The sequence below is a fragment of the Platalea leucorodia genome, assembly GCF_965183815.1.
Source record: "Platalea leucorodia genome assembly, chromosome: 2".
Taxonomy (NCBI): domain Eukaryota; kingdom Metazoa; phylum Chordata; class Aves; order Pelecaniformes; family Threskiornithidae; genus Platalea; species Platalea leucorodia.
In genome coordinates, this window is record NC_138824.1 from 29,300,029 (window position 1) to 29,313,341 (window position 13,313).

The 13,313-nt window shown below is 40.7% G+C and overlaps 1 protein-coding gene across 1 annotated transcript; it reads left to right on the forward strand.

Moving 5' to 3' along the window:
* Positions 1-109: 109 nt before the first annotated feature.
* CKAP2 (cytoskeleton associated protein 2) lies at positions 110-12,498 on the forward strand (the record flags this gene model as incomplete). Its single annotated transcript, XM_082337621.1, has 9 exons — positions 110-187; positions 2,314-2,401; positions 5,073-5,148; positions 6,938-7,761; positions 8,853-9,039; positions 9,487-9,654; positions 10,204-10,276; positions 10,992-11,382; positions 12,261-12,498. The coding sequence occupies exons 1-9, from the start codon at positions 127-129 to the stop codon at positions 12,496-12,498; spliced, it is 2,106 nt and encodes a 701-aa protein (XP_082193747.1). The 5' UTR covers positions 110-126.
* Positions 12,499-13,313: the final 815 nt, after the last annotated feature.

Genomic DNA, 13,313 nt, shown 5'->3' on the forward strand with positions numbered 1-13,313 from the left:
GGCGCAGCCGGCGCGGCCCTCCCGCTCGCCATTGGCCAGTTCAAGCCCCGCGGCCGGCCCAATCAGGGAGGCGCGGTGCGGCGGGTGATTCAAACCCTCGCAACCGCCTTCTTGCCGTGGCTGGCCATGGCGGCTTGCTCCCCTCCTCAGCTGCCCGCCAGCCGCAGGTCCGAGCCGGCGTACCGAGGTAAGGCTGAGGGGCGGGCACCGGCAGTCAAAGCCCCGAGGGGCTGAGCCGCCCTCCGCTCCCGGCGGCGCGGGGCCGAGGCGCTCGCTGCCGGGGCTGTCCGTCGTTACCGCCCCGCGTAGCGGCGGGTAGGGGAGGAGGCGGTGGGAGAGGGGAGCTGGGCGCTCTTCCCGGGAAGCGGGAGACGAGGGCAAGCGCCTCAGGTGGGGTCGGGGACCGGGCAGGTCTTGACAGCAGCGCCCGCGATCGTCGCCTTAGATCTTCTGACCGGTGCGAGCGGGTCGACGAGACTCGCCCTCCCCTCAGGGGCTGGGGCCGGTGCTCTCCGCGCCCCCGGCAGGCCTTCCGGCCTGAAAGTCCTTCTTCGTGATAGAAGGTACGCCTTAACTTAAGAGCATCCTATTGAAACAAGGAAATGCTCCGATCTAAACCTGCACTCTTCTCTTTATTACTTTCTGACCGGTTTGACTTTTGCAAGTTAAACGAACTGAATTGCTTTGATGGGGCTTTGCTGTTTGGAGTTGGTGAGACCTGAGTTTCTGAAGCAGAAGGTGCCTGTGAAGCTCTAGGATGCAGGCTGAGCTGGCTGCTGCGCAGCATCTTTTGGCAGGCACAGCTCTGTACTAGCTGGTGTACACTCCTTTAGAGGCAGCTGACGTATACTGTCTCTCGGGCTTCATTCAGCGTAGGCTTGGACAGCTGCGCTAAAAAAGCGCTATATCCTACATGAAACGCAGTTTTGCCGCAAGTCTAAGTCTCAGTCCACTCTGCTGGCTTTGGTGTATCAGTGTGTGAGAAAGAACTTGCCTTTTTCAGCTCTCCCATGCTAGGAGGAGGTTCTGAGAGTAATTACTCCATCCTGTGTGTTGACAGCTTTTTACCATGGAGAGCGTGCAATCAAGTGCTTGCTTCTTTTCAGGATTAACATTCAGGTCCTCAAAGGCAATAATGTTTTAGCAATTTTTACTATCTGAACTTCAGCAACACAGAAATATCTCAGCAATGAGGGAACATGTTGATGGACCTCACAGAGATTTCTGAAGTGTGAGTCAAGAACAACGGGCAAGACAAAATATGAAAGATAAAGAACATGTGCAAACAGATTCAAAAGAAGATTCATGCCTGCCTAGAAGGGGCAGAAGATGGGTTTTATATGCAAGTTCATTGAAGACTTCCACTGCTGAATGAGCCTGTCTATGATGGAGGATGGCACAATGCCATGAGTTCCTGAATGCCATAAAGCAATTGTTGTTCTCAGTCAAAGATAATGCTTTAACTACTTGCTCTTGCATCCCACTGCATGTGAAACAGTTGTAAGACTTGGAGTCTTAACTGTCTAGACTGGCTGTGTGGATGCTTGAGTTTGCTTTGTGTGGCAGGACCATCTTATCCCAGCTGCTTCCAGCAAGCCAAGGTCACTAGCTCCCTACGCGAATGAGGAAAGGTCCTGAAAAAGACAAGCGATGTAGTCCTGTGAAGGACATCAGTCTCTGGTGTGCAGTCAACCAGCAAAAACATGGGAAATAGTATCCTCTTCTGGAATGACTTTCTGTATTAAGACAGTGACAGCTGGCTTAAGACCTTTTCAGGATTGTTTTATGCTGTTATTAACACTCCATTGGTCCAACATTTGTGCAGATGTCCAGATGATAACAGAAGAGAAGCAGATGATTTTACAAATGGTCAGTTGGGTTCATGTGCGTGGTGTTTTTCATGTGTGCTATACCTACCTCGCTACTGTCACAAGTGAAAAGTGTGCTTGCTGAACCAACAGTAAGTATGTGAAATACTGGACAGGCATCCAGAAGGTAAAAGAAAGAGCCTCAGTTCTTCAGATCACAAAATCATATTTCTTTTAGCTTAGTGCAGCAAAACAGCCATCTTGTATAGCTGTGAAATTACATTCAACCACCTCTTAAATATAGCCTTTCTCAAGAAATGAGAGAATGTGTAAGACATCATAAGATGTGAATATTAAACTAAAGACTTTCTTAACCCACAGTGTCTATGTTTTATAATGTCTTGATGCTTTTCTAATTGCACTTCCTTTTTTCTAAGACATAAAGTTTGTCTGGCATTACTGTTTCAGCTGAAAATGTAATGTCTGTTTTCTTTAAACCCACTAGAACAAAGACGACAAAAAGTTGAAGAATATCTATCAAGAAAAAAGACCTTTTCTGGTGTGCCCATTCAAGAAAATGAGGCATCGATCAGGTAGTGTTTCTGCTATGGCTTACATTGCTTTAGAAAGGTCCATGGTTGGTGGGAAAGACGTAAATAGCAGTTCTTGCAGAGAACCTCAACCAAAAGTTGACACCATGCAATGAGACTGGTGACCACGTGGATTTCCTAAAGTCCTTTTATTGTCAGCAAATACTAAAAGTTTTTGTTAAGCAAATGCGTAGTAGATGCAATTCATGAAGTATATTATCTGCTCCTCTGGAGACTGAGACAGGACAGGATACCTTCATCGTGGAGTTCTTATTTCAGATGCCACTTTGCTCTTTGCTACTATAACCTTCCTTCTGCAAATAACATTTTTTTCCTCCACTTCCTACTCAGACTATGCTGTATGTGTTCACAATCCACTTGATCTAGTTTCATTGTATTTTTGTAGTTACTAACTCACTGTTTTCTGCTAAAAGCAAATATTCTGTAATAAAACCCACCCTGTGTGATGGCCAGCAGGTAGGCATAATGTTCTGTAATGTGGGCACCTATCACCAATTAGCAGTGCTTCTTTCTATTGACTTGTATTTAAGTCTTCCTGCTGTCGTCTAAAGTGTGGACATCTGGTATAAAACCTTCTGTTGTGGTTTAACCTGGCGGGCAGCTAAACACCACACAGGTGTTTGCTCACTCCCCCTGCCAGTGGGATGGAGGAGAGAATCAGAAAAAAGGTAAAACTCGTGGGTTGAAATAAAGATAATTTAATAGGACAGAAAAGGAAGGAAAACTAATAATAATGATAAAAGAACATACAAAACAAGTGGTGCACAATGCAATTGCTCACCAATCGCTGACTGATGCCCAGCTAGCTCCCGACCAGCTGTGCTGTGCCCCTCCTCCCCGCCCCCCCCCCCGCCCCAGCCAACTCCCCCCAGTTCATACACTGAGCATGACATCATATGGTATGGAATATCCCTTTGGCCAGTTTGGGTCAGCTGTCCTGGCTAGTGCCCCCTCCCAGGTTCCTGTGCACCTCCAGCCTCCTTGCTGGCAGGGCAGTATGAGAAGCTGCAAAGTCCTTGACTTAGTGTAAGCGCTGCTCAGCAACAACTAAAACATCAGTGTGTCATCAACATTATTTTCATCCTAGATCCAAAACACAGCACTACACCAGCTCCCTCCAAAAAAATAAAAATTAACTCTAATCCCAGCCGAAACCCGGACACCTTCCAATAAGCAACAGAAGTTTCTCTAGAGAAGACAGTGGTGTGAAGGAATACAAAGGGTTCTAGCTCTAACATTAGTCCATGGTGCAGCTTTCTGACTTATTTTAATGTTTTTGCAAATGGTAAATTTGTCTGAAATTTGTTCCCATCTAAATGGGAAGTATTGCTTGCCATTTTGTATTCTTGAGGTGCCGTGGTTCCATGTTCAACAGCACAGAACTACTTGGTAGTACAAATCTAACTGAACAATGACCTATGAATATAAAATATGCATAAATGACAAGGGTAAATATAATCTGTCAGAGATTACATTTAATCTCTGTGTAGCAGGAAAAGGTAAGCGCTTTCATGTTGTAGAAAGCTATCTTGTGTTAGAAAATCAGTGCCAACTACTTTCATTGTAGCAATAATCTTAATTTAGCATTTATCCTACTTTACTTTTCCTTGCTTTCAGTTTCTTCTCTGGCTATTAAATTCCAGGGCTTTTTATAGTCTTCAGTGAAATCATTGTTTAGAGCCATCATGTATGTGAGTATGACTAGTGCTTTTATTTTGCAGATATTTCCCTTTTGTGAGGCTGTCACTGTTCTACACTGCTGACTTCTGATCAGTTCCCTTAATATGTATTCTCTAGCATAGATGACACAGAGGTGGTAGTGTGCTGCACACTGCTTTCTCCAGCATTTCAAAGTCACTAATGTATCTATCTTTATTTTCACTAATGTACCTTCATTTTCAACTCAGCTAGCTTCCAGAAGATCATCTGGTGCAAAGATACCAGTTGCTAACTGGAATGTTAATTTTCAGTCACATGCGATACTGCCACATGTTTCATATGTGAATGCATCATGAAGCATTTGAGGAAGAATTTGGATTTGTAACTTTAAAATAAGATGTTTTTCTTCTGAGCTGTCAATACATTTTCATAGTTGCTAGGAGACAATACTGGTCTTGGTGGTTTGGTTACTCACTGGGTAGTCTGATGCCAGATCTGATGCCCGACTACAGGTTTTGGAACCTGCCAGTGTGGTAGGAACTATGTATCCTTGTTCAGACTCGCCTCTGATGACTGCAGTAGCTGGGCTTCAACTCCATGTGCTGCTCCCCCTTCCCCCTTAACTACAGCATTTAGAAACTTGACCTTCTGTAGCAGAGGCATCAGGCCAGACAGGTTGGTGCTCATCCTTAAACATGAGAATGGCACCTGCAGTAAATAGGGTCTGTTCTCTTTTCTTCCCCTCTGTTAGCCAGCTCTTTATGGTGCAAGAAGGGATGTTTCGCAGCCTGGGCCCTGATCAGTGGTGGCTTAGCCATTTATTTTTTTCTGGAGGAAGAGTACAAGCTGAACAGAAATGCTTCAGTGTGAATTCAGACTGCCGCCTGGACCGTGTGAACTTACTCTAAAAATACATTCCTTTGTTAGGTTACAGGTTGATGTAAGATGTCTCTCTCTTTTTTTTTTTTTTTTTTTTTTTTTTTTTTTTAAGCAGCAGCAGAACTAGGAGAGCAACTAGCAATAAACTGCAAGACAAAATACAGCTCTCAACATCTCCAAAGCCAGGAATGGTGAGTTTTTGACTAATACTCAAATATCGACGGCACTCTGTTTCTGTGGCTACAATGTTCCACTCACTTAAACTGTATTTAAGTTATACAACTTCCAGAGCATGAGAAGTTTGCAGGTACAGAAGTGCAGTTTGTTAAAACTTTACTCAGTGACTGTTTAATATATGCTTTTTAGAGAGCTATCTCATTACTGTATGTAATGGTTCATATTGATATTCAGTTTGTACCTGACTGGAGAGGAGGTTAAAGAGGATACCATTATTGCTGAAATAATGATTAAAATTTAACAACTTTTCTTGAGACTCTTGGAACTTTTCGGATATATTTTTAGTCTTCAGGAAAGTTATTTAAAATCTGAGCAAGGTCTTCTGTCAGAGTAGAGAATTCTTCTATTGTACTCTGTTACTTGGGAAAAAACCCTACTAACAAAACTGTTGAATGTATGGTGATGCTGGCAAATCTCACATAATCAGATGCTAATACCTAGCCAGAGTTCAAGGGAATGTTTTCCCTATATCATTTTGTGTCACTTTTCCGGAATTAAGATGTACATGGTTGTGCTACTTAGAAATAGCAAAATACAGATTCTTCTCTAGACCTGTTCTCAGGGAAAGGTGAGAGGAAAAGAATAGACACAAAATCTGTGTTTGTATTAGGTGGTTTTGAGTTTGGGTTCTGAAGGATTTGAGAGACTTGGGGTTATTTGAGGAGGAAAGCAAAAACCTTAAAACTTCAAAACTGAGTAGTGAGGAGAAAAATTCCAAAAGCGAGAACAAAGTTATTTTAGAAATTTCCTGAAGGGAGATATTTTGGTCAGTCTTAATGTCTCGTGTGATTTTTAAAGTTGAGTTAAACTACATAGCTTCCTTAACCAGCAGCCCTTGCGCTCTAGCTCTAGTTATTGGCTTGGTCAAATCTAACTTCTAAGCCTGAATGACAGGTCAGGAAATGAGATGCAGTGTAGCTTTTTTACAATCCAAGGGCATCTTCCTTAAAGGAGAGTATCAGCTTCTGCAGACTTCCATGTGTCACTCACTTCCCCCCCGCCCCGCCTTTGGATCTGTCACTCTTCCATAAGCTGCTGCTTGGACAATGCTGAATTAGTTGCTGCAGAGCATCATCTTTGGAGGAAAAGACTAGGTCCCACTTCTCATGGCCTTTGGCCTAGGGTTATGTTGAGAACATATGGTTGAGAGTTCCAGGGACTAGTAAGGCCATGTAAAACTCGCGTCTCTGTTCTTAACTCCAGCATCCTACAGCTCATTAGTAAGAAAAATTTTCCCTCTTCTGGTAACATATCCTAATGCCCCAATTAAAGGCTTTACTCACTACCTTGTGTTAGTAGGGTATCCACACTAAGCGGAGGAATGGTGCTGCCATTAAGTGATAGGGTATGCAAACTGAGATACTGCTTTTGACTACATACAGCCTAAAGCAAGTTTCTACTTTATGGCTCTTCTTAGAAGGTGATTTTGGCAGTTAAAAGCCAGCGGTTGCTTTGGGAGTTGCTTCTCTGAGAAGAGTGTAGCCCTCAGGTTAGGCCTTCTTACTTCCAAGGCAGAGTTTAAATGGTCCTTATTTGATTTATTTTTTTTTTAACATGAATTCTGCAGTAATAGTTGACAAATATTCTACTCAGTATATATACACTACTTTTGTAGATACTTTTAAAGTGACATTTACTGTTAATCACTTTAGTCCTGTAAATGAGTGAAAGCCTCTTTGGAAAAAAGTAACATGCAGCATGAATGTACTTCTAACATATCCATGGATATGCTTTTGATTTCAGGAAAATAAAGAGAATACTAATAAAGTGTCATGGGACCAATCAAGTGGAACCTCAAGAAAAAATGTTATTTTAAACTCTTCCACAGTGACACTGACAAATTCCGTATCAGGCACAAACTGCAATCCTGAAGATCATGCTTCCAAGGATGAAGTCACTGAAATAAAATCTCAGCCTGTGTCACTTAGCAAGTCCTTCTTGCAAATAAAAAGCATAAAAGAGAAGCAATTGATAGCAGAAAAACAAAATTCAAGTGTCAGCCTACCAAAGAAACCAGTACTTGGTACGTATCGTGGCAAAGTTATCCAATCCAAGATAAACTCCTTCCGAAAAGCACCAAAAAGTGAGGGGGAAAAGAATTCTTTGCCAGACAAGAAGCTTCTTCCTCTTGCCACCAAACCAGCAGCAAGTTCTTTGTCCACGAGCAGCTGTGGTGTATTTCTGAAGACCGTCAAAGTCAAAAACTACCCTAATTCTGTAAAACCAAATGGTGTCCTCCCATTCCAGAGCAAACCATCTGACAAAGCTGCTATTAAGTCACAGTCCAGTCTGAAGAAACGGCAACCAACATCTGCTGTGGCACCAAAGAAAGTAACAGTCCAAAAAATGATTAGTGGAAGGGGACCACAGCCACTGAAGGCTGCTTCTAACAATTCTGACCGCAGAGCACTAGGAGTGAAGAAATGTGCAGATTTTTGTGAAGATGCAAGACCAGAAGCTCCAGCAAAACTAATTTCTGTTGTTCCTGGTACAAAGTCAGGACTGGATTCTAAAACTAATGGCAACAGAAAATCTGCTCTGCCAAAAGAGTCAGCAGAAGAGAGAAGGTAACTGAACTACTCACTGTCATAGCTTGATCTTGGGAGGTATTTAGACCTTTATATATAGATATTTATTTTCATCTATTTCTTGCTGTAGATGCGCTGAAAAATAAGACAACTGGCTGTTTGAACTTGATGCCCAAGGGCAGCAGACTAAAACTGTAGACTTGATGCTGAGAAATCAGGATTCAGACTAATTGCAGCAGCTCCTCAGGCTTACGGCTTGTCCTGTGCGGTTATAAATAGCAGATGTATATTGCTCGAGTTCTCTGGTTTTTAGGTTAAGTGTTGTGACAGCCTTAAGCATGACAGATAATCCTGTAAGTGAATTGCACATGCATACCACTGCTTTAAAAAAAAAAAAAAAAAAAAAAAAAAACCCAACAAACAAACAAAAAACAAACAAACAAAAGACTGATGCAGGATGTATATAGAAGTGAGCATGTTTATAGACTGAAGGAGAGCACTTGTCAATGACATATTTTTCAACTTGGTGAATGCAGCTTAGACAATGGGGTGAAGATTCAGCATCTAAAAGTTATTTAGTATTCGTGGTAGAGCTCCTTGTAGAAAGTCACATTTACTAAAAATTGGTGGTCTAGGGGGTTTGAGTTGAAATGAAATGTATATAAAGACTGAATTACACTTAAATATCAGTTCCGGATTTTTAAAAGCTGTGTGATAGGGTTGTTCTGGGCTGCTCTCCATGCTTTGTGTCTTTAGAGACAGTTTCTAGTTTTATGGTTTGAAGTGGGGTTAGGGAAGAGAGGTGGCACAGATTAATAAATCAGAAGTGTTTTTTTTTTTTTTACCCTCTTGGAAAAAAAGGTCTGTAGCCTAAGTCTCTTGTTGTTGCTGGAAAGGGAGAGAAAAAAGTGTTCTGACCTGATAGATACCTAAAGCAGGTAGTGATATGCATGGTTCTGAAATTTCCATGCCAGGTCTAAATGGCAGCTGTATTTCTTTTAGGATTAAAGGGAGAGGACGTGAGGACTATCTGGAAAGTATATCTTTGCATGACTTATCCGAGTTAGTGTCAGTCAATGTAAAAAATGATAAAACATCTGTCACTTCAGCGAATAATATTTTAAATACAGAGCTCGCCTGGATGAATGGAGGTCATCTAGAGGAAAAGTGATGAGGAGACCTCCTAGATATGTGCTTCTGGGACCCCAGTCTAAAAGCAAAGAACAAGAATTCTCTTCTGGTGATTCTTTAGAGCAAGTATTACATAGCGAAAAGGTCAACAAGACTCTCGCAGAATGTCTGCAGTTAACCGAACAGGTATTCAGTCCCTTGCCTACTAAGTTCTAATCATATAGGTCCTTACAACATGTGAGTCCTACAGGTGTGCTGCACCTGTGAATTGGATGCAGGGAACTAATTGCTCCCAAGTTAAGCAATATCATAGCTTTTTGCAAGTTTGCATTTGCAGAAACTTGCCTGGACTTCTGAAAAAGTCTGTTTCAAGTAGTTCTGAAGATGTCTGCATTCTACTATCCCTTCTGCTTACATTACTGTGTAAATAATTCTTATTTGGAAGAATAGGTGAATGACAATTCTTCTGCTCAAGTGCCTAGTTCAGTCTTGGAAATACTTGCCATCTTCAACTTTCAGGGTTATTCTTCAAAGAAAGAAAAAATACTTGCTTTCTAGTTCAAAACCAGCTAAAATACAGCACCTCAAAGTGTTCACTGCATTTAAATCTCTCTGCTCTTCTGTTGACTTTAGGGATGTCAAGGCGATGAAGTACGTGCCATGTTAGAAGATCTGATACAGAGCATTCCTGGAGCTAAAAAGCTTGCGAAATATTGGATCTGCTGTTTGCGTCTTGAACAGATGGGCCCTCTTGAAAAACTTATTGCAGTCTATGAGGAGGCCATTTTGGCAGGAGCAGTGGTGAGCAGCTTGCCTTGAAGTTTGAGATTAACAAATATAAAGGCATGGAAGCATGGTATATAAAATACAACTACTTCTGATTTTAATAAATCCTTTTTTAGTAGAAGGAGAGCCATGTGACCTACTTGAACATAAGAAAATTGGATTTGGTTTGTTCTGTAACCACTGTAGATACTTAACTACTTTCAAGAAGAAAGGTTTAGGATCATCAGAATAACATATGATGTTCTGCCTAGAGGAAATTAAGGACTGAGACTTCTAGTGTCACTAGAAACCCAAAACAGAACTTAATTTTACATTTATTGATGGACTTAATTCCTGTGCTTTAATATCAGCAAGATTTCAGGGCATCAAATATAGCCTTAGTGCACCAAATACAGAAAATACAGGATTCACTTGTGTTCTGACTTATGTCTGAACAGCATTAAATAAAGGGTTTGTAACATGAACATCAGGTGGTCTGTACCACTTTCCCTGTAACTTATACCAAAGAAGCTGAAATGATTAATTTTGGAATTGTTTTTCTAAAACAATATAACTTTTTTCCAGCCTAAAGATGAACTACGACACACACTAATAGAGACTATGAAAAATACTGAAAACCTTTTTAAGTCTGAGGATGGTAAGTCTGAGTACTCTATTCTAGTTAAATGTCAGGCTTGACAGGCAACACAAGCTAGCTGTTTAAACTATTTGTGCCTATATTAAATTCTATTTCATGGAAACTTTTCTGCGATCGTTTTGTACTCGACCATCTTTGAAAACAACCTTGACTAAACTAATACTTTTCAGTTGTGGGCACGTTAAAATGAGTAGTGGAGATGCTTTCATATTCAGACTTTTTACTTAAACTCTATGAAAGCAATGTTGTCGAGCTATTTTAGCCTAATAATCAAAGTGTAAATAAAAACATTCTTGGGAGCTAAAAATCAGTTGCCTCTGACACAAACTCCTTCACTAGCAGATGCATGATCATGTTATGGCATGGCATCAATTAAAGGGGGTAAATATTCCAATTTTGGAAGCAAAGTAGCCATATACGTTCCTGTTCAATATAACATAACCTGACAAGTATTTGATCCCAGAAAATGACTGACTGAAATACTTGTTCAGAGCTGCTGCGTGACTTCTCAGGATGTACTTAGCCTGAGTTTTCAGGTTGAAGGTTCTTGAAGGTGACTAAAATTATTAGCAACTTAAATTGCTGTGGCTCAAACTCAACACATATTAAACTTTCATTCTCACGTAAAGTTTTAAGATTTCAGAGATCTAAGACATTAACTTATCTTTAGTTGTAACTAATCACAGCTGTACTTTCTTCAATATTTCAATTTTAGGGGGAACTGTGATAGAAGCTCATTTATGTGAGGTAGTGGAAGTCAACAAGGAACCAAATTCATATGTAGAGCTGGCTCAGGAGGCCTTCAAGGATCTCTGCTCTGAGGATGACCAAAAAGCAGAGAGTGATGACAAGAAGGCAGAGACTAGCACTGAAGTGATCAAAAAAGAAGAAATGGATTTAGACTTGAAACAGAGAGAAGAGATCTTGCCAAAAAAGAATAAAAAGCACAAGACTAAAGAACACAAAAAGAAGAAAGGAAAATGTGAAACAGAAGAGCAGAATGATGGTGGGGTGAAAGATATAGCCCAAGCAGTTAATTCTCCTGAGAAGAATGATACATCCTATTTAATGAGATACAATCCATCTGCCACACCATGCTTGGAAAGGTATGGTTACTTCAGGTAACTATGGGAAGTCTGCAGTGTCTGGGGCAGCAGTAATGTTTGTGTCCTGTTGAAACAGGGAGGCACTGCATTTGTGAACATCTAGTTAAAAGCTCTCAAGAACTTAGGTTTTTTTAGGATTGCTTCCTCTTCCTTCAGAAGGAATTTTTTTTTAAATTCCTCTATTTACTCAAACTAGTTTGCTTTTTGAATGCCTCACTACAGAGTAATCAAACCACTTTTGGCAGAGACCCAAGTTCCAGTCTTAGGATCCCCTCCCACAGCCCACATGGCAGTAGCAGTTCTACACTGAGCTAGGTAAAGAGAGAAAGTAGGTGTCTCTAGTCTTCCCTTTTCAAATGTAGATGTGGTTGTATGTCATACAACACAGAAGAAGTGAACAAGATGTAACTGTCCTGTAAAGATTATTTTAATTGTATCTTGAGGCAAAAATCTGAGTAGTAATCTCAGGACAAAACAGATAACACTTCAATTCTTTTTTGCCACGAAGTTTCTTCTAAGATAGCAGACTTAAAGTTGTGCTCAGCTTTGGCATCTGATGAAGCTGGACTCCTGGCAGCTGTCCGCTGTCCCTCATAGCAGGAAGAACATTTTCCCTCTGATGGAATGGGGGGAATCTTCCTTTGGAAACTCTTTTCAGGAGGTTCTCCAGATTAAAATATTTTGCCCAAGAAAAGAGTTGTACATCTGGTTTTAACTGTATGAATGGGAAAGGGCCTGTTTCCTGTCTCCTTTGGCTATGGAAATGGGAAGGAGTTGAATAGGAATCACAACTTGCTGTTTCTGCCAGATGCTACAGAGGTAACTTGTATGATAGCGTGCCTATGTTTAGTGTTGGGTTTTTTTTTTCTTTTCCTAAGTGTGAAGATGCACCATGAGGCAAATGACGCCAGTGCTAAAGACCCGACAATTGTAACCCCTTTGCGATATTCTCAACGCATTCGAGAGAAGATGTGCAAGCTGTCGAATACTCTTAAAGATCAAGATCCATCTGTCTCCTCATTTGAACAGCTGGGAGAATTGGAATCAAAAGCCACTGCATTTATCCACAAACAGAGCAATGAGCTCAAAGAAGCAAGTGCTGAAGTAGAAGAGTAAAAAGTAGCATTAATGCTACACATGAGGGTTAAAGATTGGATCCTTTTTAAGGAGAGTTGAGGGGGTGGGGGTTTTTAGCAGCTTTGAGAGAGCAGCTATCTAAAACTTGCATGGATGGCTTAAGATGAAATTTGACTGCCTGAGTCACTAAACCTTTGAATTTATAAGTTTCTGCCTTTTCAAAATTGTGGTAAATGTGGTCTGTTTTAGTACTCAAACATCAGTGTCTTCATGTTAAATATGATTGACTACTGAATTAGGGACTAGGTTTAACACTTCATATAACAGTTTGATTGTAGTATATTGCTAATATCTACTGTTTTCCTGTTGCAATTCGTATAAATTCTCTAGAATCACACAATCTAACTTTTAGTTTAAGAAACAAAAATAACATAGGCATTCCAAAAGGGCAATGTCTACTACAGCAATATTTAGTTTTGAAAACTGAAACCAACTGGCAAGGTTTACACTAAGTTTAAACTGTTGTATCCATTTTTAGGGAGTATTTCAACAAAACTGATTTTAATCTCTTTAGTTACTGGGATTATTCATACTCAAGTAATCTCCCTTAGATGAGGTCTGATACACTAATTACTATGTGACTGTTCTAATGTTGGTTTGCATTTGTCTGTAATATGGTAGACTTATTAAACTAATCAACTGAGTTGTATTTGTTCTTTATTTATGGGCTTTAGGCTGGAAATTAATTGTAGAACATGGCTGTAGGCCTGAGACTGGAATAATGAAAATTATTTTAGTCTGTTCTTGGAAGCGAAATATTGTACATTGTGAAATTTTTCACTTTCAGCAGAAGC